Source organism: Dendronephthya gigantea, unplaced genomic scaffold, assembly GCF_004324835.1.
Source record: "Dendronephthya gigantea isolate DGI-Jeju-01 unplaced genomic scaffold, DenGig_1.0 000138F, whole genome shotgun sequence".
NCBI classification, from domain to species: domain Eukaryota; kingdom Metazoa; phylum Cnidaria; class Anthozoa; order Malacalcyonacea; family Nephtheidae; genus Dendronephthya; species Dendronephthya gigantea.
This window is the reverse complement of record NW_021163148.1, coordinates 25,131-51,274: the sequence shown is the minus strand read 5'-3', so window position 1 is coordinate 51,274 and position 26,144 is coordinate 25,131. Positions and strand designations below refer to the sequence as shown.

The following is a 26,144-nucleotide window of genomic DNA, read 5'->3' as shown; positions in this document are numbered from 1 at the left end:
GGCAATGGGGTTTTTTCCTGGTAGTTTTATTGAAGTGGCAAATTGTTTTCAAATATGGCCTGAAACAGCAAGAAAGGTGTGGAAATTAGTTTCCTCTGAAGGTACTGTTAAACCAGGTCCGCATACAACAGGAAATCCTACTCATACATATCCCGAAGATGTCGAGCTTGTGGAATTTCTAAAGAAAGAACAGCCAAGCATTAGCTACTCGACACTGAAGGAAAGATTAGAAATCTTCGGCAACATCGAAGGAAGAACTTCTGTTAGTGCAATTGGAAGAACTGTTCGGACTTGTATGTCGGACGGACTGTGGACTTGGAAGAAACTTACGAAACAGCCTATGGACAAATTTACAAATGACAATATAGCCTATGCGCAACAGTTCTTGCAATTCCTTCATGGTTTGGATCCTGCTTAAGTTAAATTTTTTGACGAAGCAGGCATAAACGTAGCTACAGGGCATAGGTCTTACGGACATTCGCTGAAAGGAACCAATGCTGTTGAGATATTAAATGGACAATTGAAAGGAGCCAACTATACTCTCAATCTTTTATGTGGATTAGAAGGCGTATTGTATGCGAATACTGTTTTTGGAGGAGCTGATTGGAGTACTCCCAGTGGACTGCCAGTGCTCGATAACGGAGATGTCATCGTTTTGAAGGTGGACAAGCAGTTGCTAGCTGGCTAAACGATATGGGCATAGCTGTCATCTACACGCCAATTCGTTCACCTGAATTTAATGCAGTAGAATTAGTTTTTAATAAGATAAAGACAATGTTGAAACGCGACGAATATTCAAAACTTCTTCATGTTAATGTTCCTGCTGCAATATTTGGTGCAATGTCAACAATTTCTGAGGCAGATATGGCTGGATTTTATCGATATGTAAACTACTTTCAGATGCAATTTCACATTTGATGTTATAAATACTGTAGAAATTGAAACAATATATTGCATTGCATGTACAATATCAATTAAAGTTCTGTTTGGATAAATTTAAACTTGGATAAATTTAAAGGGTATATATGAATAATATATATATGAAAAAACTGTGAATATTCTTCATGTTATGTGCCATTTATAGGTTGTTTACCCAGGAAAATTGAAAATTACGTCTTAGCCACATGGACAGAAATTTAGGTAGAATATAGGGACATCATGAAATTACTTGATGTAATATATACTAGAGCAAAATATGCAGATAGCATTTTATGTTCATATAATTTTTGATACAGTTTAATGGGATATGTATGGAGAAGAATTCACTGCAGAGTACTATAGCAGCATAAAAAATAACTATTAAGTTTATATATTTGAAGAACAATTATATAATCAACATAGATATGTACTTTTTCTCAAATTATTGTACAATCAATATTATTTGATAAGCATGCAAGTCTATATACAATTGATTCACATCAATATACTAATTAAGCCAATATGTTTTTAGACTTGGATTAAATCAGGCAGAGAAAGTTTAAAGAGATAGCTATGGTTAATAATTTGAAGTCTTGTCTAAAATAAAGCACTTGTTGTGTACTTGGTTCAATTACTATATTGTGGTACAATTACGGTCCTACTAAAAACCGCCCGAGAGTATAGAAAAACCGCCCGAGACTTCGACGGTCCTGTCAAAATATTTATTATTACTATTTCACTTCACCTGTTCAAAGAAATTCAAAATATGTGAAAGTTTGGCACTTTCTAAATCCCTAATGTTATGAGCAGAACCAATGCGCAGAAGCCGGCAGAATAATAAATGTGACATGGTGTTGGCTAAGAGCAGCAGATGAACAGAATATAGTTCAACTGAAAAAAACTGTAAACTATAGGTCTAGAGACCTTTTATTTTAAAATTGATTCAAATTTAGGGACAAAACCAGTCAAGGCATGGGGGGGGGATAGAATCTGAAAAATGAATTATTATCAGTTATCAACCTGGAACGAGGGTGATTCCACAAGAAATTACCGTGAGGGATGAAATATTCCTCGGGCAGTCAGTTCTGACACCAAACGTTGCTTTTGTCATACTACGTAGATTCTCCTGCCCACGGCTACACAAATAAAACATAATTTCAAACCACACTTTCTGTAGTAATCCATGGGGTGATTCTACGTCAAAAACACATGTTTCTCCGCTGTAGAGCTTCCGCATATCGGTTTTTGTTATTGGAGAATGATGGTTTGTGGCTCCTAAACCTCGACAATGTAGATCAGTCATGGTTGCCTTGAAAACTTTGGTGCTGTATGCAAATTCTTTATCGTTAACAATGTCAATGTTGTTTGTTTCTGAGAAATGCCGTCTTAGACGGCTTTCTTGCACTTGCATAAAAATTTGCCAAAGCCTTGTCTAAAGTGTTAGTGTTCTTTTCAGCTTCCGCGACGTCAAACAGTCCTGGCAAATAGTTTGTGGGCGAGACTAGTTGCTTTTGCAGTATTCTTTGCATCTTTACTGGACAAAAGTCGTTCAATTTCATCTTGTACCGACGAATTTCCCTCGTCATTGTCGTCCGGCATCTTGTTGCCGTCGGCCATATTTACAATCTGACACCCGTAACGGCAGGCTAGTTTACAAATTCGAGGGTGATTTAAAGTGGAATCACCCTCCCTTGCGGGCAAAAGAGGGTAATGCGACTTTAAATTACATGCCCCGGGTAAAAATACCAGGATTTAAGTTCGCAGTCTATGTGCTTCCACAAAAAATCTACTCATCACGTGGTACAAATACAGTTTTTTTATTGGACAATTTGAATCTGAGGTATAATATCAGCAAAATATTATCATCAAAAATTGTTTGTTTAGCAGCGAAACACATATTTATCATACATTGATATAGCTGGTATACGGTACGGTACATTAAATATATATTGATAAAAATCATCAGGTTGATGCAATTACTAAAAACAGATGTGAACAGAATATAGTTCAACTGAAAAAACTGTAAACTATAGATCTAGAGGCCTTTTATTTTAAAATTGATTGAAATTTAGGGACGAACCAGTCAATTTTTTAAAGGCATGGGTGGGGGGTAGAATTTGAAAAATGAATTACAGCAAAATATTACCTTCAAAAGTTGTTCGTTTAGCAGCGAAACACATATTTATCATACATTGATATAGCTGGTATATGGTACGGTACATTAAATATATATTGATAAAAATCATCAGGTTGATGCAATTACTAAAAACAGATGTGAACAGAATATAGTTCAACTGAAAAAACTGTAAACTATAGATCTAGAGACCTTTTATTTTAAAATTGATTGAAATTTAGGGACAAACCAGTCAATTTTTTTAAGGCATGGGGGGGGGGGTAGAATCTGAAAAATGAATTGCAGCAAAATATTATCTTCAAAAGTTGTTCGTTTAGCAGCGAAACACATATTTATCATACATTGATATAGCTGGTATACGGTACAGTACATTAAATGTATATTGATAAAAATCTTCAGGTTGATGCAATTACTAAAAACAGATGTGAACAGAATATAGTTCAACTGAAAAAAACTGTAAACTATAGGTCTAGAGACCTTTTATTTTAAAATTGATTGAAATTCAAGACAGACAAGATGGCGACAAGACAACATGCCCTAAAGCGCAGTGCGCAAACTCTTAATAATTCAGTTAATAATACGCCCACGAAATCGGTTCAAAGCAAAATTTCAAAACTTAATATCACACCGCAAAAGTCTGAAGGAAAAAGTAACACAATGGAAACAAAGGTAGACGAACTACATGATATGATGAAAGTTGTAATGAATAAGCTCAATAAGCTGGAGTTAATTGAGGAGCGTATAAAGAAAGTAGAAGATGGTTTTCATGATTTAAGGAGCTCAATTGACTTCGCACATGCTGAAGTAGACGACTTAAAGGAGGACACCAAAGTTCAAAAGCTAAAAAACGAAGAAATCCAAGCAAAAATAGCAAAATTGGAGCAAGATAATACCGCATTAAAAAATAGCGTCATTGACCTCAAAGCAAGGTCAATGCGTGACAATCTTTTATTTTACAATATTGAAGAAACTGAAAGAGAGAATACAACCGAAAAAGTTCACAAATTATTAGAAGAAAAGATGGGATTCAAGGACACAGCTTTGAAGATTAAAATTGATCGCTCGCATAGAATAGGAAGAGCAAAGAGAGACGGAAAACCACAACCTATCGTGGTTAAGTTTAATTGGCATCACGACAAGGAGCAGATTAGATTTAATGCAAAGAAACTCGCGGGAACTAATATCGGAATTTCGGAGCAGTATCCAGAAGAGATTAATGCTACAAGAAAGAAATTGTACCCTGTATACAAAGAGGCAAGGAAAAATAAGAAAAAAGCAACGCTGGTTCGTGACAAATTATTTATCGATGGAAAGGAATTTAAACTATGAAGAGCAGACATATAAAGAGACAAGAGTCGTATTTCATTCGACCTTGGAATACATTAGTCCATATATATAATATATCCTTTTTAATAATTAAACTTTAATCATTTTAATATTTCCCTTACCCTTATAGCTAAATTTAGCAATGTCTACAATTAGTACAAATAATGATATTGATTCTATGCCATTTATATCGATATCCAACATTGAATTATCTCAGGAATTTCCCTTAAATAACCAAGAATGTCAAGATATCAGAAATGGGTTCACACAGAATAATATGGATAGACTAAGTCAATTGAAATTCAATCCCTTTAAAACTGATGAAAAAATAACACTTTGCGGAAATAACACCAACTTAGATAATTCTCTTGAAATTCAGAAATCCAAGTATTATTTGCCAAATGAGTTTACAAAGCAAGTAGCAGGAATAAGTACTAAAAGTAATTTTTCTCTCTTACATTTGAATATAAGAAGTATTACAAATAAGTTTGATAATTTTAAAGAGCTACTTAATTCTTTAAACACAAAATTTAAAATAATTGGATTAAGTGAAACATGGCTTAATGATAACACTAATGATGCAGGTTTTGAACTACCGCAATATAACTATGTTGGAACAAACAGAACAAATAAAAAAGGTGGAGGGGTTGGAATATTTATCGCTAAGCAACTAAAGTATAAAATTCCCAAAGACCTTAACACAAATATTGAAGAAACAATGGAATCAGTTTTTATTGAGATAAGCATATCCACGGGTAAGAACATAATAGTTGGAACAATTTACAGACCGCCAAATAATAAAATTGAATTATTTCAAAATACATTAAATGAAATTATAGAAAAAGTTGACAAAGAAAATAAAATCTGTTACTTCATGGGTGACTTTAACATTGATATGCTTAAATCCGAATCATGTGCTTACGCAAGTGGATTTACTGAGCAATTTTTTACATCCTCTTTTATTCCACTAATAACAAATCCAACCAGAATAACTTCACATACTGCAACACTAATTGATAATATATTTACCAACAATATAGACAAAATTGGCCAAAGCCTTAATGGCATTATTTTTAGTGATCTACCAGATCATCTACCTATTGTTCACATTTGTAATTTAGAAAACACTACAGAATATAATAATCAAGCAATTTACAATAACATTGAATCGGACTACAAAAGAATTTATAACAGCAAAAATATTAATTCTTTCACTAATGAAATTAAAAATATTTCATGGGATAATATACTTACTAATGTAAACCCTGAAAGTGCCTTTAATGAATTTTCTAAGCAATTTACATCAGTGTATGAAAACAATTTTCCATTTAGGAGAAAGTCTTGTAAACATAAAATAAACACAGTAAAAAGTCCTTGGATGACAATTGGCATACTCAGGTCAATTAAGAGAAAAAACATACTTTACAAGCATTATCTAACAAATCCTTGCAAAAAGAATGAAAAAAAATATAAAACGTATAAAAACAAATTAAATCACACAATAAAAATTTCCAAAAAGGTTTATTATGAGGAGCAATTAGTAAAATATAAAAATAACTCAAAAATGATATGGAAAACACTAAACGAAATACTTAACAGAGAAAGAAAAATAGAAGAGCTACCCAAGACATTCTTTGACACTGACTCTTCAAATGAAATAAAGGATCCCAAAACAATATCTAATAAATTTAATGAATACTTTACCAATATTGGGCCTAATCTAGCTAAGAACATCAGGAGTAATATAAATACATGTTTTGAAAAATATCTTTCTGGTGACTATCCAAATAGCATTTTTCTAACACCAATAACTGAAGATGAACTAGAGACAGAAATTAACAACATGGATCCAAACAAAAGTCCAGGATATGATAATATTAGTAGTAAAATAATAAAATTATTGGCAAGAGAAATTGCAAAACCACTTACTCATATATTTAATTTAACATTTATAAATGGAATTATTCCTGAAAACTTAAAGCTTGCAATAGTAACACCCATCTATAAAGGAGATGAAAATAATAAATTTAAAAATTACAGACCAATTTCAGTTCTCTCTTGCTTTTCTAAACTACTTGAAAAGCTAATGTATAATAGATTAATTAGTTTCATTGATAAAAATTAAATTCTATCTAAGCACCAATATGGATTTAGAAAAAATAGATCAACCGAACTTGCAATAATTGAACTTGTTGATAAAATTACGAAAGAAATTGATGAAGGGAAATATGCACTCGGTATTTTCCTTGATCTATCAAAGGCATCGACACAATTGACCATGGGATACTGATTAAAAAGCTAGAATATTATGGTATAAGAGGAAACTGTCTAAAATGGTTTAATTATTTACAGCATAGAAAACAAATCGTCAAGTATATTGAAGTAAAGTCAGATGAAATGATAATAAAAAGTGGTGTCCCACAGGGATCAATACTTGGGCCACTGCTGTTTCTATTATATATAAATGATATTCAAAACTGTAGTAAAATAGTTTCTATCATTTTATTTGCAGATGATACAAATATATTTTACAGTCATAACTGTCTAAAGACACTTAATGGAGTTATACAAATGGAAATCAATAAAATATCTGATTGGTTGAATATAAATAAATTATCTATAAACACCACTAAAACTAAATTTATGTTATTTAGATCATCAAAGAAAAAACAGAAACATAATATAACAATTTCTATAAATGATCAATTAATAAAACAAGTTAAGAACACTACATTTCTAGGCGTCGTTATGGACGAGTGCTTGACTTGGAAAGAACATATTAATTTAATCTCTAAAAAAATCATAAAAGCTTCAAGTATCATTTCCAGAATACGTCATTGTACTAATCTGAATAGTCGTAAGCTAGTTTATTATGCACTGGTCTATCCATATCTGATTTATGGGAACCTAATTTGGGGTAATACGTATAAAACGAGAATACAAAAGATAATGAATGTACAAAAAAAAATTATGCGTTTGATGACTTTTAAATCATACTCTGAAACTATCTTCAAACATTTAGAAATTCTAAACATCTTCCAAGTGAATGACTTTTTAACAAGTTTATTCATGTTTCGATATTTTAACCTAAAAAATTTACCTGAAGTATTCAACAACTATTTCACAATTAATAATGATGTTCATTACCACAATACTAGAAAAAAATTACAGCTCCATAAAACTTATAAAAGGACTAATTATCTAAAACATACTCTCTCAAACAAGGGAGTTGATATTTGGAATGGTTTAGGAAAAAACTATAAAAATATTAGATCCCTTCAAACTTTTAAAAGAATAATTAAAAAGCACTTCTTGAATATCTGCGGTACACACAATTAGAATTAATTAAATCACAGTCAACTGATGAAACTTCAATTTCATATGTATTCAGAACTCTTCTTTTTAAGATTCTAAATGTATACACTTTGGCCATATATTTCTAGAGTAGTATATCCTAGGTAGCAGTTTAATTACCTAATTTACAATTTTGTATATAAGATTATAGTTATTGTTTTGTTTTGAAAGTTTTGTATATAAGATTATAGTTATTGTTTTGTTTTGAAAGTTTTGTATATAAGATTATAGTTATTGTTTTGTTATTGAAAGTTTTGAACTGCCAAAAACTTTACATAGATACATAAAAACTAGGGGCCTTAATCAAAAGCCTGTAAAGGTTTCTAGTAGGCTCCTAGCCCTTAGAGTAGTTATTAACATTGTAAATGTATATATATGTATGTTATTAATTGGGAAAAATAAAATAAAAACCTAAAAAAAAAAAAAAATTACTAAAAACAGATGTGAACAATGTTGTGTTACACCCCATGACTATAGCAGTATTCGGCCCTTTAACAATGTTTTTGAACCTTGTCCTTTAATTTTTAACAACAATCAATCCTGTGCAACTAGTTGCAACAACATTGATAACAATACTGCTCATGGGGTGCAACACAACACTGTTCACTCCTGATGGGAAAACCTGATAATTATTGATATAAGTTTCAGCGGATTTTTGTTCGTGTTTTTATGTTTTTTATTCTTTTCTTTATTCCTGGTTTTCTTGCCACTTTGGGTGTTCTTGGCACAGAGAGCAATCCATCAGTGGAAATAAGTTCCATTTTCTTTTCTGGTAATCCTTTCATAAATCTCTGGTAAATACTCTCTCTTTCTTCCTCTGTTTTTTGGCTTCAGTGCATTTCTGGGACTCTCATTTTCGCCATCCAAGGAGCAAGGTCATAATTTCCCTGCCCATGCAAAGTGCGTCGACAGTCAATTTGCTGCAGCTTAACAATACGGTATAAGCGATCTATTAAATCTGGTAACTTCATAGTCTTCCAGCTGGATGACAATTTAATAACGTGGTTCATTGACTCACGATGATTATTTTTCCAGTCTATTGGAATCCATCTGTTTTCTTCATGTGACTTGAATATAAAATGGCGAATTTTATCCGCTTATTTTTTCAAAATAGCTCTTAAATGATGGCAAATGCTTGTGGAAAGTGTCACAAAGTTGAAAATATTTAAGTTCGAAATTCTTGGTGTCGTTTTCATTTGTTAAACCATGTTTGCCAAAGATCAAAGAAACTACTTTACGTTGTACCTTATCATCTACACCAACTGTGTTTGTCAGGTAGCGACGAACGTTTTCTTCTAAATCTCGAGTACAGAGGACATGTACAGCAGATGGAAAACAATTTTTAATTGCTTTTGTGATTGCTGCCTTTTCGTCGAACCCAACCACAATTTTTGGTTTCAGGGAGACCTGAGTAGAAACCGATGTCTTTCCTTAGTTTGCTTTGGAGATAAGGAAAAAAACGGTGATAAGTCGTTTTGTCTGTTTTCCAAATTAGAAGCCCCTATTTTTTTTCTCTGTGGTATAAAGCTTTTGCTGAACTTACCGATATACTCCACGACAACGATTTTCTTTAAAATTTTCTATGTTCTGCGAGCACTCGGTTATCACAGAAACACGATGTTTGTACAAAGGGTCCCGTTTTAAAGCTGTATAATAGCACTTAAAAACTATTATTCTTCCTTCTGCAGGTTGGGGGTCTATCGGAAGACGTTTTCCTTTGACAGCCCTGACGTACAGCCTGTCCTTCTTCTCTATGTATACCAGTTTGTCACCCTCGGTGATAAGTTTTTCGTTTTGAGACGTATATACTAAACTTTTCGCTAATGCTTCCACTCATTATGTTAACATCGCCATGCACATTAGACAATTTGCCACTATTTCACTCTCAATTTTCTCTTCAATTTTCCATTTCAAATTGAACAAAAAATTGAAATGTGTGTTTAATAATTTTAGAATGTGCGGGGTGTACATACCAACACGCTGCTTACCAACACGCTGCTTACCAACATACAATTACATAAAGAAATGGAAAATCAAAATATTGGCAGGTAAACACTTTTGATTCATTCTTTCTCACTAGACAACATGATTACGACAATGTTATGCGCCACTAAATTCCTAATTAACTGTTTTTGTCATTAAGATAAGTTGTGTCATAATACGTCATACTATCTTATTAGGATAAGTTAGTAAGACGTAACCGTGTTGACTGGTTGGCAATGATGTTATAACTTTAGTTACAATCATTGTCTCCTTGATCTAAACGTATTGTATGATTAAGCTGGTATGATTAAACTGGTATCCTGACATCTGGTATCCTGATTAAAGGAGCAGTGTCATCGTGTGCGCATCTTTTCTGCGCACGTGAACTTGAAAAACTACTGCCGTAGTTTTTCAAGTTCTCCAGTCCAATATGGCGGATTCGCGAAGAGGCTTGCACGGTGGCAAACTAAATAATTGCGGCCGGAAAAGGAAGTACGAAGGACGAAATGCACAGAAAAATTGGGACAGAGAACACAGAAGAATATTTGTATCCTTGACGATATTTAATTCTTGGAAAGATGCCAAAAGTATTGCAGGATATGAGTTACGTAGTGACAGTGAATTTGCAGCACATCTACTTTCACTGGAATATCGAAGAAGGTAGGCATAAATATAATAGCCATTATAGCGCGTATAATAGTCATTATAGCCCGGATAATAGCCATTAAGCTTTAAATGCCCTGTTCGATTAATGCGCAGATTATCATTATTATACAGGTCTGATGAAACAAGGGGATACATTCAGCCAGCTGAATGCCCTGAACCAAGTTCGAACATTATAAATATAAACACGATAGGTAGGTTTTGAGATGTCATAGTTTTTATACTGCAAACAGACGATTAATCTTCAACGTATAGTTGTATATATTTAGGCCAAAACGTAATATCAACACCGATAAAGAAGACAATGAAGGATGTATTGTATAAACTTCCCGCAATATGCGAGTCTCCCATTCTGGCGGGAAAACATGAGGGAACAGAAGAAAATGATGAAGTGGAGAATACTCAACGTTTTCAAGAGGTTGAGATGGCAACACACGATGAATGGTATAGTAATGAAGGCCTGAAATAAGTGAAAATTAACTTTACTTACTGTTACTATTTATATATCACAATACCCGATACAACATTTATAACACTTTTATCTGTTGCCTTATGCAATCTAGCATTGGATATTCTCCAATCCATGAGTCATTTGTATCTGTTGGGGGAAACACTTCATTGTTTACAGATGATGAGGGTGATGCATCGGAAGAAAATTCTGATGAAAATAACAGGTATATAATTTATTTCCTTCGTCTAAATTTGTCTCTTCATTTCACCAAAATGCACGAGAATTGTTTCAGATCTTAAAATATATAATTCATTTGCTTTTAGATCAAGCAGGGTCAAAAAATAATTTCTCTCTAAAAATGGTATTATTAAATATTTTGCAGACAACATGACATTTCCTATTCAGCCCTGCAATATTTGAATGCTGACAGGGATCTAGAAAGTGATGATTCAGAGACAAGCAGGTACAGTACTGTATGTATTCACTGCAAAAAATCGAAGTCTACTCTAGCATAGTTTTCTTATTACTGTAAGATTATTTTCCTAATTCTTATAAGAAATTATTTCTTGCCAAGAAATATCTTATATTAATCAGAATTATATTCTTGTATCATAAAATTACATTCTTGCAGTAAGAAAAAGGTGCATCACAACATTGTGGTTGACATGTTAAAATAGATTAAATTTTATAATTCTCAATTATCATAAATTATGCAGCCTGTGTTACCATAAACTCTTGTGGGTATTGACATGATTTATGATATCTCTCTTATAGTCTGGAAGATATCGATTCAATCATTAATAATTCAACTGCTTATAGTGAAGATGAAAGTGAAGATAGTTTAGAGGAAGATATGTAAGCAATTATGTGAAATGCTTTATCATAATGAGGGTATTTATATGAGATACAAAAAATCATATGTAACAGCAAATTTTAATTTGTGTGCTACAAAAAGAAAATTCTCTTATTATAAATAAATATTCAATAAACGATCAAACAAGCATTTTACATGGTGATACTGAGACACTGAGTAACTATAGAAAGCTATTTTTATTTTCTGATAGGCATATTGACTATGAAGATGAGCACGACTACAATGGTGGGGATTTAAGTAGTGATGATGAAGTACTGTCAAGTTTGGAACAGCAGACATCTCAAAACTTTCACAATATGGTCACTACAGAAGTTGCATACGGTCCACACAAAAAACTGAGCAGAGGTGACGAGATATGCATGCTAAAACAAGAGTACAAAACAGTAACTGAAAGGAAGTTCATATGCTCGCTTGATTTGCTGTTAGAAGTGTTTCAAAGTCGTTGCCAAATACCTGGCTGTGTTCAAAGTCCTACAGTAAATCATCATTTTAATGGAACAACTTTAATTGTGAGTTGTTCCTGCTCATCAGGTCACAAGTACAGATTTACCTCATCACATAATATTAATGGGATATATGCCAATAACATTCAGGCTGCAGCATCACTTTTGTGTTCCGGAAACAGTTTTGCTAAAATTCAACGTCTTTCTAAGTTCTTTGGTTTGGCATTCTTGTCAAAATCAACTTATTATAGACTTCAACGGGTTTACCTAATTCCTACGATCAATGAATGGTGGTGCTGGATGAGAAAACAACTCCTTCACGAATTATCAGGGGAAGATATTGTAGTGGGAGGCGATGGTCAGTGCGACTCACCTGGATACAATGCAAAAAACTTATGCTATTTTATGGCTGATCTGAAAACCAATTATATCATTGACATCCAAATCCTAGACAAAAGACATGTCAAGCTGGTATCAAATAATATGGAAAGAGAGGCTGCTCAGAGAGGATTGGAGAGCTTGTGTCAGGACATTAAAGTGGTTGAATTTGTAACTGACGCATCATCATCTGTGAAAATATTGCTTGGTGGGTATATAGCTGGGTAACTCGGCTCCATATAAGCAAGCCGGGCCCTAGGAACAGACAATGCTTGCCTTAGTATTTTCCTTCGTGGCCGATTTTCTGTATGGCAATTCATATATCATTTTAATATTTCGTTGCAGAAACACAATTTAAAGACATTGTGCATGGCCTTGATGTTTGGCACAAGGCCAAAAGTATCAAGAAGTGTCTGACAAAGGTACTGTATATATTTTTTATCAACTGTGCTACAAAGGTTCTGTTTAATTTGTATTTTTATATTCCTACTTGTACTTCTTCATGAGGGTTTTTGTTTTACCCAGATTGGTAAGCCTAAAGCAATGCAAAAAATTAGAGATTGGTCCGCTCATATTGTGCGACACTTTTGGTACTGCTCAAGTTCGTGTGGAGGAAATGAAACATCTCATGAGGAAGCTCTTAGAGCAATGAAGGTAGCTATCTAAATCACCAAAAAATTGACATTGTATAAGACAGTTAATATATAATTCTATATTTTCAGGATAAGTGGATTGCATTACTACACCATGTCTGCAATGAGCATGATTGGATAGGTGGATCTTGTGACCATGAAGATGGTGAACACGACACAAGCTTGCCATGGTTTGATAACAGAGATGCAGACTTTATTGAACTTCAAAAAGTCATTTTAAATCCTGACCTGCTTGCAAGCTTCAAGTACTACACACAATTCCGGTAATTATATTGTATCATTAGATCAATCACCACCAGATGACAATAAATATTCACCATTTATTTTGAGACAAATGATTAACCAACTAATGTCCCCTGTCCTCTCCCACCCCTCCTCGCGAAATTTCAAACCGTTTTTTTACTTTTACAGGCATACAGGCTCCATAGAATGTGCAAACAGTCTGAGCTTAGTATATACTCCAAAAAGAATGCCATTCAGGTTTGCCTCTACTACATGTTCAAGCATTAATCATGTCTTGTCTATCTTAGGACAGTTCTAAAATAATATATGTATGATGGCATCTAGTTACAGAGCATTCAAGGCAAGAAAGCAATTGACAGCTATAGATTGGAACTTTCACATTAATCTCCCACAAGCTAAGAACAAGAGTACTGGAGATGTGATGGTCACACGGAAATACAACCCTAGAACAAGAAAATGGGATGTAAAGGTTGTGAAAGTGGAAAAGGGCTATGACTACATCCCATTACTAATTGCAAAGGTTTTCAGAAGCAGAGAAGATGATAATGACAGTGTCACACGAAGTGTGCCTCTGAATGAAAGTGACCCTGGCCTTATTGCCCAAACAATTGCACACATAGTCCCACCTCCCACAAAAGAAATTCCTAAAAGAAGTAGATTTGAACACAAGAAATAAGTATCATTAACTGTTGCTATAAATAAATTGTATATAATAGTAAACATAAAAGCTTGTTCATGCATGCAATGTCTTAATCAATGTTCTCTATAACCCATATACACTCCTGTAATGGATGGGTACTGTTTTCGTATTTTCAATACTACGCAAGATGGACAAACCCTCCTGTTCCCTTTTCCTAGATGCCCATACCGTGCCAGAATAAATTGTCTATATGCCGCTTTTCTAAAGGCTCGTGTACTATTGTCCTCTCGATCATTCCTTATGTCGCTGGAATTCCGTATGCACAGCTGTAAGACATCAGGATCAAGACACAATTTTTCAAACCTTGATGTCAACGATATGCAGCTCTTTAGTTTACAACATCGATTTTCGATTTCTTGTGGCATGGGTTGACAATATCCACATTTGCACCAATCTGGCCCTTGTGCAGAGGGTTGGTTTTGAGGCAGATCAGGAGTATTTGGTTGCTCAGTTTCCTCTTCAGACTGTGCTCCAAATTCACCCATGTCTTCATCCTCTTCCACAAGATCATCATCCATAATAAGCAATGTATGAATATAATCCATGCTTCCGATGCCTCGTCTAAGACTGCGAATAGCCAATTTTCGAACCATATCTTCATCCAGTGTGGCTACAAAGTCCTAGGGCAAATTAAAGCCTTTATCCTAACCCTCGGTGTAGTTAGTTTTAAGAACTAGTTTGAAAAATTGATTGGACATTGTTTACATATATTACCAAAACTATATTAATCTTGACCAACGCAATCAGTATATATCAGTAATTGAATAAAAATAAGTTATTAAAGAAACTGTTCTACCTTTACATCCTTATTTTCTTTTTCTCTTTGTATTTCCTCTGTCTCTCTTGGCTCGTGAGTGAGGCGAAACCCTTGCTGATTCATACGTCTAACTTTACTGTTCGTTGGTTTCCCCCGACTTTCACCTTCATAGTTTGCTGCCGCTTTCTGAAACAACGCCATATATTAGAAAAGTGAAGAAATTGTAAAACAGAAAAATAATTTATTTCAAGCTTACCTTATTCTTGCAAGGTTTAGCACGAGTGCCGCATTTGCACGCTACAGAGCAATCCATATTTGAACCTTTGCAAGGGCATCCTCGATTCGTATTCGGTTTTCGCTTCACGCTACAAGAGCTCTTGCACTTACAATATTCAACCTGCGCTAATTTAAGAAACATGATATGCATTTGGTATTTATGTTGAGTAGACAAGAAAATATGCATAGTTTTTTACCGTCGAGCTTGCCTCAGGGGACGCCATTGTTCAATATTATTTAACGCACCGAACAATATCCGAGACTTTCCGATTCGTTTTTTGTTATGCGCAGAAAAGATGCGCACACGATGACACTGCTCCTTTAAGACACTGTTTTAAACGCAGGCCGGGCAAAGTAAAACATAAAGATCATGTTGAGTAAAACAACAGAGCCAGGAGAATTTCCATGCACAATTACAATTCAGCCCGTTCATCAGTGCTAGTTAGTGTCAAATGTTCTTGTCTAAGCATACGGGTTCTTAGAACGTTTCATATTTACTGATATTTAATTTAAAAACACAAAATAACTTCAGATTTTTGTCAGCTGCTTTTTTGAAGTCTCAGGCGGTTTTTCTATACTCTTGGGCGGTTTTTCTATACTCTTGTCTAAATGCTTTTTTAGCTATATCAAATAATCAAGTGTAGTGTAAACAGGGCTATATAGAGTCACATGCAGCTATATAAAGCTCCCTGATGATATTAGCTACATGACATTAATTTATTACAAAAATATCATGTCAGTTAACAAAGATTGTCAATAAGTCTGCATTTTTATGAGTGTATGCATTTTATGACAATGATCATTTTTATATAAAATGATATAAAATTATAATTTTTTAGATAATTAGATTGGTACAAATATGCCAAAATATCTTGAAGAGCCCAAAAAAAGGCCATTCGTTTTGGCAATTGGTGGAAGAGAGAATCCAGACCAAGTATTTGTAATAGTCGACAGCAAGGATTAGTTGCAATGCAGGCATTGATATATTATTGAATATTCAAATATTATTGAATTGGATATTATTTGACTTTTTTATTGTACCCAATCAATTGTCGCTGTTAATTAATTTTCCATATCAAGGTATAATATACATTTGATCGCTAACATATACATTGTATTTTAACAATTTTAGAACAATTTCATCAAGCTTATTACCTGCTGTTAAATAAAATAATACTTATTTTGCATTAATTCTTTATGCTGTGAAATGTAATATGTCTTTTGAACATAAACTACTTAAAGAAAACTGTACAGGACATGTGTACATAAAGTTTGCAATGCACACTTTATTTCAGATTATACCTTCATAAACCATGAAGATATTAGCAATATTTTGATTGTATACTGGTTACTTCCAAGCACTTTAAGTGTAAATGTGCAACTAGAATGGCTGGTCAAATTTAACCGAAAATCCTGGTTAATTTTGGTAACCAATTTTCCTGGTTAAATTAACTAGGTATGTGTTGGTCCAATACTGATAAATCTCCTGGTTAAAATTTAACCCTATTTAATCCACAAGCAATTATGTACATTGCATGATTTACAGTGGCTGATATGTATAGAGAGAAGACAGTTATATCTCATTTAATGATTTTAGCAGGCATATATACAGGTGCTATCAGTAATTTGCCTCCACCCTTATCTGGCATAAATATTTAGAATTTTATTGGAATGTATTCAAAAATATTGTTTTGTTAGACAGAAAAAAACTGGCTAGAAGAACCATCTCCTAGCCAAAATTATCCCAAAACGGTGTAAAATTTAATGTGTCATTATTGATGCTAAAAAAACTGAGCTGCAGAAGAGGTGTGCAAAATTCCTGGCTGGCAACATATATATAAAAAATAAATCAATTTTAATTCCTAAAACATAGTGTGTGTGTGTGTGTGTCATGTATATCATGCATATCTCATGTATATGTATATGTGGATGTGGGTGTTGGGGGGGATGTGGATGTGGATGTGGATGTATATGTATATGTATATTTTAACTGCCAATTTGCAAAACTAATAGGTTTAAAAATTCTTTCATTCCTTATAACTTATATAACTTTCGAAATATCAAAAACCTGTGTTGGCCATGTAGCTCAGTTGGCAGAGCATCGGACTAGTATCCGATTTGTAGTAACTTTCACATAGCTTAAATTTCGTGTCGTGGCGGTGGTGGTGAGCGTACCGGTCACGTGGTAGATTCGTAAGTTGCGACAAATACCGAGTCTTTCCGATGTGATTTTATATACTGTAAAGACACATTGAAATTTATATTGTCGGAAACGTCGATTGCTAAGGACAATTTTACAAAACCGAGCGCTTTCGAAGGTAGGTAAAGGCTTTGCTGTTTTTTTATTTGTCTCAAATACTGCATTCTGTTGTTATTTTGGAGCCGTTGTGCTCGCACTGATATCGAACGTCCGTCCACTGCCAATTTTTTGTACTGGGATTTATATTTAGACCTTAATTGCCATTGCATTTTACAGTAAAAGAATTACAAATAGAAACTCAAAGAAACCAAAGAGAATTTCAAAGAAACTAGATAGAAACTGAAAGAAATCAAAATACAAGTTCGAAAAATAAATTACAATTTATACAAATTAACCTTGCCATTGTGCAGGTAAAAACTAGAGTAGCCCATTGCCATTGTGCTGGGATTTTTGAGACTTTGCCATTGTGCTGGGATTTTTGAGACTTTGCCATTGTGCAATTATAAAAGAATTACAAACTGAAAGAAACTAAATAGAAATTCAAAGAAACGAAATAAAAAGTCAAAGAAACTAAATTCAAACTCAAAGGAACCAAATAAATATTGTCAAAAGCTGTGAGAATATACATAAATGGGTGTGTCAATTGAGATATACAGAGTAAGAATTGGTTCACATAACAACTTTGTGCAAGGACGACAGTCAATGAATCGAATGAAAGGTAAATTTTGGAATTTTGTGTTAGTAATGTTTTACTTAGAAGTATTTTATTTACCATGCTTGAAAAATCTAGTCACAATGGTTGAAAAAAATAATTAAGTTTCCATATGGTATACACAAATGATATCTTATCATGTTTATTTACCATTGCTATTGAGACTTGCAAATGATGTTGAGGAAAATCCAGGCCCAATTAATATATATGATATTGTTGATCGCAGTTTCACGGTTCGAGCAGACACCAACCAAGGTAATATATCGATGTTTGGATTAAATGCTGGAAAGCAATGTGTTGCCATGTCAATTTATGCTATTGTATACAATGAAATAAAATCTGTTAATATTTGGGATACACCACTTATGAACATGCTTCTAGTTAATGCAAACAATCTTTATGGCATAATTAGTCAGCACATTCAAAAAGAATTCTTGTTGCTTACTGATGTTCCTGAAGTCTTGTCTATTGACAATCATACTTTTAATTTGGAGTACAGTGACTCATTTTCTGGAGCTTTATGGATGGATCAGAACAGTGAACCATATGTTACACTTGAACATGCCTTTCATGAAGTATTTGATGTTGGTAATTATAAAACATGTTTACTCACTATTGGAGCAAACACTGTTGCAGTTTTAATGCCTTTTCCAGATGTCTTTAAGGTTTTTGATTCTCATTCACGAGATATGCATGGAATGCCAGTGGCAATGGGTTATAGTGTTTTAGTTTCTATTGAAGGAATTCAAAATCTTGTAAGTTTTTTTCATAACCTTTGCAATTATCTTGGACAAAATAGTGAAAATAGTATATTTGAATTGAAGGGTGTAAAATGTTGTCGAAACAATTCATTGTCAAACAGTTTGGATAGCACAGTGAATGATGACACAATATCAAATAACCATGAACAACAAACAAGACATCAAGAGTCAGTAATAAAAAGAAAAAATGCACTTGCAAAGCTAAGAGACAAGCAAAGAGAGAAAAGAAAACAAGCAAAAGAAAAAGAGTCAGTTGCAATGAGAGAGAATAGACTTGCAAAGCAAAGAGAGAAAAGAAAACAGGAAACTGTTTCGGAGAGGGAAAATAGGCTTACAAAGCGAAAGGAGAAACGAAAACAAGAAACTGTTTTACAGAGGGAAAATAGACTTACAAAACAAAAAGAGAAACGAAAACAAGAAACTGTTTTAGAGAGGGAAAATAGACTTCAAAACCAAAAAGAGAAAAGAAAACAAGAAACTGTTTTGGAGAGGACAAATAGACTTGCAAAGCTTAGAGAGAAAAGGAAACTGGCAAAACAACATGAAACTGTTTCAGAGAGAGCAGATAGGCTTCAAAGTCAGCGAGAAGCACGAAGGTTGCAAAGGCAAAATGAAACTAGCAAGCAAAGGGAGCAGCGATTAGCAAAAGGAAGAGGTCGTTATCAGAAAAATAAAAAAAGACATTCTGAAATTAATCTCAATAATGGTAACATTACATCACATAATAGTGTATCACAATTGATAGATAAGTTCCATAAATTTGTATCAACAGGTCCTCTGTATAAATGCTCATGTTGTGATCAATTATGGTATAAACATAGTGTTTGTCCTGCTGAGAAACTTCGACTGTCCAATCTAAATTCTACTAAACATCTACAAGGTATTAAAAGTGTGGATAATATTGAATGGCTGTGTTTAACATGTGACAAACATCTTAAAAAGGATAAAGTTCCACCATGTGCAATTTCAAATGGCTTGAAGTTTCCAAAAAACCCTGACTTTTTTGATTTAAATGAATTAGAATGCAGGCTTATAGCTCCAAGATTAGCATTTCAAAAAATAATGCAAGCTCCTAGAGGAGGTCAACTTAAAATTAATGGTAATGTTGTGAATATACCAGCAGATGTATGTAATACTGTTAACATGTTACCTAGGTTACCACAAGATACTGGGACTATTAAAGTTCAATTAAAACGTCGACTGCAATATAAGAGTTCGGCGTTGGCTTTAAATGTCAGACCTAATAAAGTGATGCAAGCTGCAGCTTGGTTGGTAAATAATAGTGAACTATATCGAGAACAAGGAATAAGTTTTGATCAGCATTGGTTATCATACTTTGATGTTACAACATGTAATAGTAACATTGAAAATACTTCAGTTGATCAAACTAATTTGGAATCTTCAGAAGATGAATGGAGTGAAGATGAAGCAGAAATTCCTGCTGGTGTAACAGACAGTATGCTCACACCTACTGATTTTGTAGATGATACTGAAAGACAACATACATACAATGTTGCACCAGGTGAAGGTAGTAGACCACTCAGCATATTTCGAGATCAGTATTCTGAGGAACTAGCTTATCCAGGAATATTCCTAGGTCAAAAGCGGCCAGATGAGAAGCAAAGATTGACTCGTGTCTTGTACAGTGAAATATGCAAATCTGAACTAAGACGTTCTGATAGAAGAGCTGCAATGTGCATTGAGAACATATTTTTTAAGGCTAAAAAGTGCAAATGAAATTATTGCTAGGGCAATCTCAGCTTGCTATTCGCAAATGTAAAATGGGAAACAGAACACTTACTGCTAGAGACTTAAAAACACCGGAAGGTTTAACAAATCTTATTTGTCATGACGAGGGATACAAATTTTTAAGAGCTTTGAGAGGTTCCCAACCTTACTTTGAAAAAGCAAAAAAAGACTTGTTTGCTATGATTCGGCAGTTAGGACCTGAATCGTTATTTTGTAGTTTTTCATCTGCTGAAACAAAATGGATTCATTTACTAAGAATCCTTGGAAAGCTTGTTGATCACAAGGATTATAGTGATGAGGAGTTAGAAAATTTAAATTGGGATGAAAAATGTAGATTAATTCAAAGTGACCCAGTAACTTGTGCAAGGCATTTTGATTACCAATTTAACACTTTCTTAAAAGACTTTTTAATGAGTAAAATTGCCCCATTAGGGAAATCGAAAGATTGGTTTTACAGGGTTGAATATCAACAGAGAGGGTCACCTCACATTCATATGCTGATATGGCTTGAAAATGCACCTGTATTTGGTGTTGATAAAGATGAAGATGTAGTGAATTTCATTGACCAAATAATAATTTGTAGAAAGCCTAATAATGACAGTGAATTATTTGATCTTGTAAACAGACAAACTCATAGACATTCTCACACATGCCGAAAGAACACCAAAAAAGTTTGTAGATTTAACTATCCTCAGCCACCTATGAGAACAACACAAATACTTTACCCACTTGATGATAATGCTTCTGAAACTGTCATAAGAGCCAGAAAAGAGTTGTGGAAGAATATTAAGAATAAACTAGATGATTTAAAAGAAGGAGAGGACGTAACATTCGATCAAATACTGAAAGAACTAAATGTTTCAGAACATCAGTATATTCTGGCAATTCGATGATCACTAAATTGTCCAACAATATTTCTAAAACGAAGTCCTAATGAATTAAGGATTAATAATTATAACGCTGCTTGCCTTAAAGCGTGGAGAGCTAACATGGATATTCAATTTGTGTTGGATGTATATGCCTGTGCTATGTACATTGTTTCTTATATTTCTAAAGCTCAAAAAGGAATGAGTGACTTGTTACGTAACGCTTGTGCTGAAGCCAGGGAAGGTAATTCCACCATCAAACAGCAGGTTCGTGACATTGGTAACAAGTTTTTAAACTCAGTTGAAATAAGTGCACAAGAAGCAGTGTATATCATTCTCCAACTACCGATGAGAAAGTCTTCTCGAAATGTTGTATTCATTAACACATCTCCTCCAAATGATCGTGTTGAACTATTGAAACCTCTCTGTGAGATTGAGAAAATGTCAGATGAGTGTGAAGAAATTCACTCTGGTGGACTTCTGAAACGATATGTAGAACGACCAGACAGTTTAAAAAATATTACATTAGCTGACTGGGCAGCTTGGTACGATTCATCTGGTCAGACAAAGTATAAAAATTCTGCTAATAAATCAGATATTGACAACCTCCCTTTGGAAGATGAAGATGGAAATAATGATGATGACCTAGGTGTTGAAAACAGTGAAACTTGTGATTCATCTAAAAAGGCGATAAAAAAAAGATCACGTGCGCGAATTATCCGCAGTGTTTGGTTTAACAAAGAATCTCAACCAGAAAAACATTATCGCGAGTTGATCATGCTTTTCACTCCATGGAGAAATGAACAAGTTGATTTAATTGGAGGTTACTCTTCCTTTGAAGAACATTACGAAGCTCGTCGTGATAAGATCGGTGAACAAATGCAACAATACGCAGTTTGTATTGAAATTCAACATCACCTACAAGAATTTGAAAATTAAACGAGACTTACTTGTAAGTTGAAGTTTGATTGGAATTCTGTCATGTCATCAGTCAGGAACGAAGGAGTCACATGAGATGCGCATGCGCATTACTGGTCAGTCTTCAACGTGAGTAGGACAGAAAATTATCGGAACGAAGAAGTCTGGGAGGGGTGGGTTCCAAGAAGAGAAAACGGGCATGTGACTCCTTCGTTCCTGACTGATGATGACATGACAGAATTCCAATCAAACTTCAACTTACAAGTAAGTCTCGTTTAATTTTCAAATTCTATCATGTCATCAGTCCACGTCACTACGGAGTCCCATGAGATTTCAAAGTTCTGTGCTACGAAGTTCAACATGTCCAAAACTCATACATGTAATAACGAAAACCTTTATATTTTATTGTACAACCATAAAAATAAACTAGAACAGCTACTGTGTCAAAATAGTAGTTCCAAAGTTATCACCGTTATTAACCACTTGTTTCTCATAAAACCTGGAAAATGTACTTTCTTTTGACCAACCAGCTGACTTCATTATTTCTGCAATATTGAGCCCTTTAGTCTTGCACTTAGACGTGGACGCAGCTCGACTGCTGTGGGCGGTGTACTTGTCTACGTCAATTCCAGCGGATTTCAAAATTTGCTTGATCCATCTGGCTATGGTACTTTTACATACTGGCTTGTAGGGCTTGATAAAACTCAATAACAACTGAGTATGACCTTTTCGATAAGACTTTGTCCTGTCTAAATATTCCCTCAGATGATCCACCACACAAATCCTCTTATCTTCTTGAAACGAAAGTAGATCTATCGGTTTTAAATGTTTCCCCGGTTTCGTTGTTTTTAGTTTATCCTTTATTGTTATTCTATATCGATTTGGCAGCTCTTGAATATAGTTTACATCTAACATGTGAATAGTCTGCCCTCTTTGGCCAGTTGTGAGGCACAGTAACATTGTTACTTTTAGAATGAGGTCCTTTAATGTTAACTCCTTAAGTGTTTGAAATGATTTCAAATAGTCTAGTACAATATTTACATCCCAAATTTCTGTGTATTTGGGTAGTGCTGGTCTCAGCTCGAATACCCCCTTCATGTATCGGCACACTAAAGGGTGCTCCCCAAACTTCCCTCCTTCCTTCAAAATCAGTATAGAAGAGAGAGCAGAACGTGCTGTATTTATAGCGCTATAACTTAAACCCAAATCATATAACGAAACTAAAAACTCAATAGCCCGATTCAGGCCTGGTTGAAACACATCAAAGTTATTGACCCTACAGTAAGTTTGCCATCGCTTTAGATAGGTCTGGTACTGATTTGCGGTGCCCGTCCTCCAGGGGGCCATAAGTATGTCTTTAGCAGCTGACGATAACTCGTAATCCCCTAAGCTCTGTCTGACAAGAGACATACCAGTAAGTTCAGCTTGTTCCACAACGGATGTACGTCTTTTGGATGGCTCGGTAGTGTTAGAAGATTCTTGTACGCCTTGATCCGGATTGGTTTTTGACTCATCATTTGCAACGCTTTTGGATACCACCCTTGTGTTGGCCAATCTGGGAGTACACACACTCCATGCCCCCCCTTGTTTTGTATTTTGCAGAGTACCGCTGGAATCACACTAAATGGTGGGAAAGCATAAAAATCTAGTTTTGACCATTGCAGGCTGAATGCATCTATTGCAACAGCCTGTGGGTCTGGGCGATATGATGCATACTTTGGGAATTGTTTATTCGTACGTGATGCAAACAAATCAATTTCAGGTATAAAATGTAGTTTGTGTAAGGCGTCAGTAAGCGCTGCTTTGTCTAACATCCATTCAGACTCACGTTGGTTTCGTCTCGACTCAAAATCTGCCACTAAATTGTCTTTGCCTGGGATGTGGGCAGCACTGATCCATAAACCTCGCTCTAAACACCACTCCCATATTTGCTTTGCCAATTTATTGCATGGTATAGAATGACTTGTTCCCATATGGTTTATGACACTTACTGCTGTGGTGTTGTCACACATTAGTCTTATGTGAGTATTTGTTATCTCCTTTGCAAACGTTTGTAAACCGAGAAATAATGCAAGCATTTCTAAATAATTTATGTGATTTCCTGTTTCTAAGTGGGTCCAGGTCCCTCCAGTGGAGACCTCTTTATACTCGGCGCCCCACCCTGTTAGCGATGCATCTGTGGTAATTTGGTGTTGGGGCTCTTCCCGTGTTAGTGTTTGATATGCGGTTTCAACATTCCGTATCCACCATTTCAACTCATTTATTCCCCCTCTGATAACAGCATTTGTGCATCAAAATTCCTTTTGCCTGTTTTAGAGCAGAGGTCTTATCTGTGTCAAGTTCCCGATAGTACAAAGGGCCATGCATTACCCCAGGAAAACTTGCTACAATCTTACCAATTACTCTTGCTACTTCTCTTATAGTTAGTGTTTTAGAAGCAAGCAAGTTCGTACACACATTTTTCAAATCATTAGCTTTCTCAGCAGTTAATTTGATTGTCATCCTTACTGAATTAATGAGAAAACCCAAAGTTACTATTTCCTGTGAAGGGATGAACCTAGATTTTGTAGGGTGTACTACAAATCCCAAACTATCCAGTAGCAATGTGGTGTCAATTACATTTGTAACACAATTGTTGTAGGTATTGCCCTGTAAGTAGCAGTCATCAATGTGTGCCACTGCTATATTGCCCTTGGTGTGTAGAGTAGCTAAAGCAGGTTTTAATGTTTTTGTAAACTTCCTAGGTGCACATGATAAACCATTTGGGAGACACATAAATTGATATAAGTCTGCTTTCCATTTAAATCTTAAAAATTTTTGATCCTCCTTATTTATAGGGAGTGAGTAATATGCATCTTTGAGGTCTAGAACAGCCATGAAACAATTTTGTGTCACTAATTTAGTCACAGTATGGATTGAGTCCATTTTAAAATGCTGGTATGTCACTGAATCATTGAACTTTTTTAGATTAAGGATAAGACGATAGGTTCCATCTTTTTAGGTCTCAAGAAATACCAGAGATCATTTGTCCCTGTTCATATTGAACTTGTTTATAACACCTTTATGAAGCAATTTCTTCACTTCTGCATCAATAATAGGGTACTCGTGTGGAAGGAATTTTGAGCTAGGTAACCTATGCTGGGTAGGTGTATCATCACAGTCAATTTTTAGACCTGATACATTAGATAATATTTCTTTATCACTTGTTATGGCAGTCCAAGCAGGGAAATGTTCAGCTACTTGTCCCCCTTTAAATCTTTGACAACAATCAGACAAATATATCACTAATTTAGGTACAAAACCTTCAAATTTACCTACCGAATTTCGTATTTCTCTTAAATTTGCAATTATTTCCTCTGATGACCCGGCCACGGGTTTTTTTTTGGGGTGGTTTTGGTACTGGCGCTTGCCTAAAAAAGGCTTCGGTGTATATCTATAGTTCTTACGATCATAATTCATATCCCCATAAGATTGTTTATTCTTGGAGAATGATTTAGTGGCACCCTTGAGGGCATGACCAATTTGGCTGGCTTCCTTGGCATCTTTCATGTTTTTGGCTAAATCATCACCAAATAGGAATTTGCTGTCAGGATGTTCCTCTGTTTCACAAATTGCTGAATATTCTGACTTGAGAGCAGGTTTAATTTGGTGTTTTCTAAATTGAGATACCTGAGCACTTGCATGCCCTAACATTGCAATAGAGTCCACTGATTGGGTAATTAGTTTGGAGAGGTCTCCCTTTGCGTCTGTTTGAATTAAGGCATTAGCTGTCTGGAGTGTGGCCA

General features: G+C 34.6%; 2 protein-coding genes across 4 annotated transcripts; one reads left to right on the top strand and one right to left on the bottom strand.

Annotated features, from left to right (window-relative positions):
• The first annotated feature begins 10,597 nt into the window (after window positions 1-10,597).
• LOC114536515 lies at window positions 10,598-14,114 on the top strand. 2 transcript variants are annotated; one of them, XM_028557856.1, is made up of 8 exons: window positions 10,598-10,822; window positions 10,942-11,052; window positions 11,212-11,292; window positions 11,604-11,684; window positions 11,894-11,954; window positions 13,247-13,440; window positions 13,589-13,657; window positions 13,745-14,114. In XM_028557856.1, the coding sequence occupies exons 1-8, from the start codon at window positions 10,683-10,685 to the stop codon at window positions 14,094-14,096; spliced, it is 1,089 nt and encodes a 362-aa protein (XP_028413657.1). In that variant the 5' UTR covers window positions 10,598-10,682; the 3' UTR covers window positions 14,097-14,114. The 2 variants fall into 2 exon arrangements, with proteins under 2 accessions (XP_028413657.1, XP_028413658.1); XM_028557857.1 differs by lacking the exons at window positions 10,598-10,822; window positions 10,942-11,052; window positions 11,212-11,292; window positions 11,604-11,684; window positions 11,894-11,954 and adding exons at window positions 12,506-12,732; window positions 12,870-12,946; window positions 13,050-13,178.
• Window positions 14,115-14,154: 40 nt separating this feature from the next.
• Window positions 14,155-15,456, bottom strand: LOC114536516 (P2X purinoceptor 7-like). Of its 2 annotated transcripts, XM_028557859.1 has the most exons (4): window positions 15,351-15,456; window positions 15,134-15,274; window positions 14,917-15,063; window positions 14,155-14,740 (listed from the first exon to the last, which is right to left on the bottom strand). In XM_028557859.1, exons 1-4 carry the CDS (start codon window positions 15,375-15,377, stop codon window positions 14,174-14,176), a joined length of 882 nt encoding a protein of 293 aa, XP_028413660.1. In that variant the 5' UTR covers window positions 15,378-15,456; the 3' UTR covers window positions 14,155-14,173. The 2 variants fall into 2 exon arrangements, with proteins under 2 accessions (XP_028413660.1, XP_028413659.1); XM_028557858.1 differs by lacking the exon at window positions 15,351-15,456 and having other exon boundaries at window positions 15,134-15,325.
• Window positions 15,457-26,144: the final 10,688 nt, after the last annotated feature.

What these genes read in the sequence shown, in the direction of transcription:
- LOC114536515 (XM_028557856.1), top strand. Translation starts at nt 10,683, where the DNA reads ATGAAGGATGTATTGTATAAACTTCCCGCAATATGCGAGTCTCCCATT. An exon ending in ATTTAAGTAGTGATGATGAA is followed by an intron (nt 11,955 to 13,246) that starts GTACTGTCAAGT and finishes CTATATTTTCAG; the next exon opens with GATAAGTGGATTGCATTACT. An exon ending in CCAAAAAGAATGCCATTCAG is followed by an intron (nt 13,658 to 13,744) that starts GTTTGCCTCTAC and finishes GATGGCATCTAG; the next exon opens with TTACAGAGCATTCAAGGCAA.
- LOC114536516 (XM_028557858.1), bottom strand. Translation starts at nt 15,304, where the DNA reads ATGCATATCATGTTTCTTAAATTAGCGCAGGTTGAATATTGTAAGTGC. An exon ending in CTAAACCTTGCAAGAATAAG is followed by an intron (nt 15,064 to 15,133) that starts GTAAGCTTGAAA and finishes GCGTTGTTTCAG; the next exon opens with AAAGCGGCAGCAAACTATGA. An exon ending in AAGAAAATAAGGATGTAAAG is followed by an intron (nt 14,741 to 14,916) that starts GTAGAACAGTTT and finishes AATTTGCCCTAG; the next exon opens with GACTTTGTAGCCACACTGGA.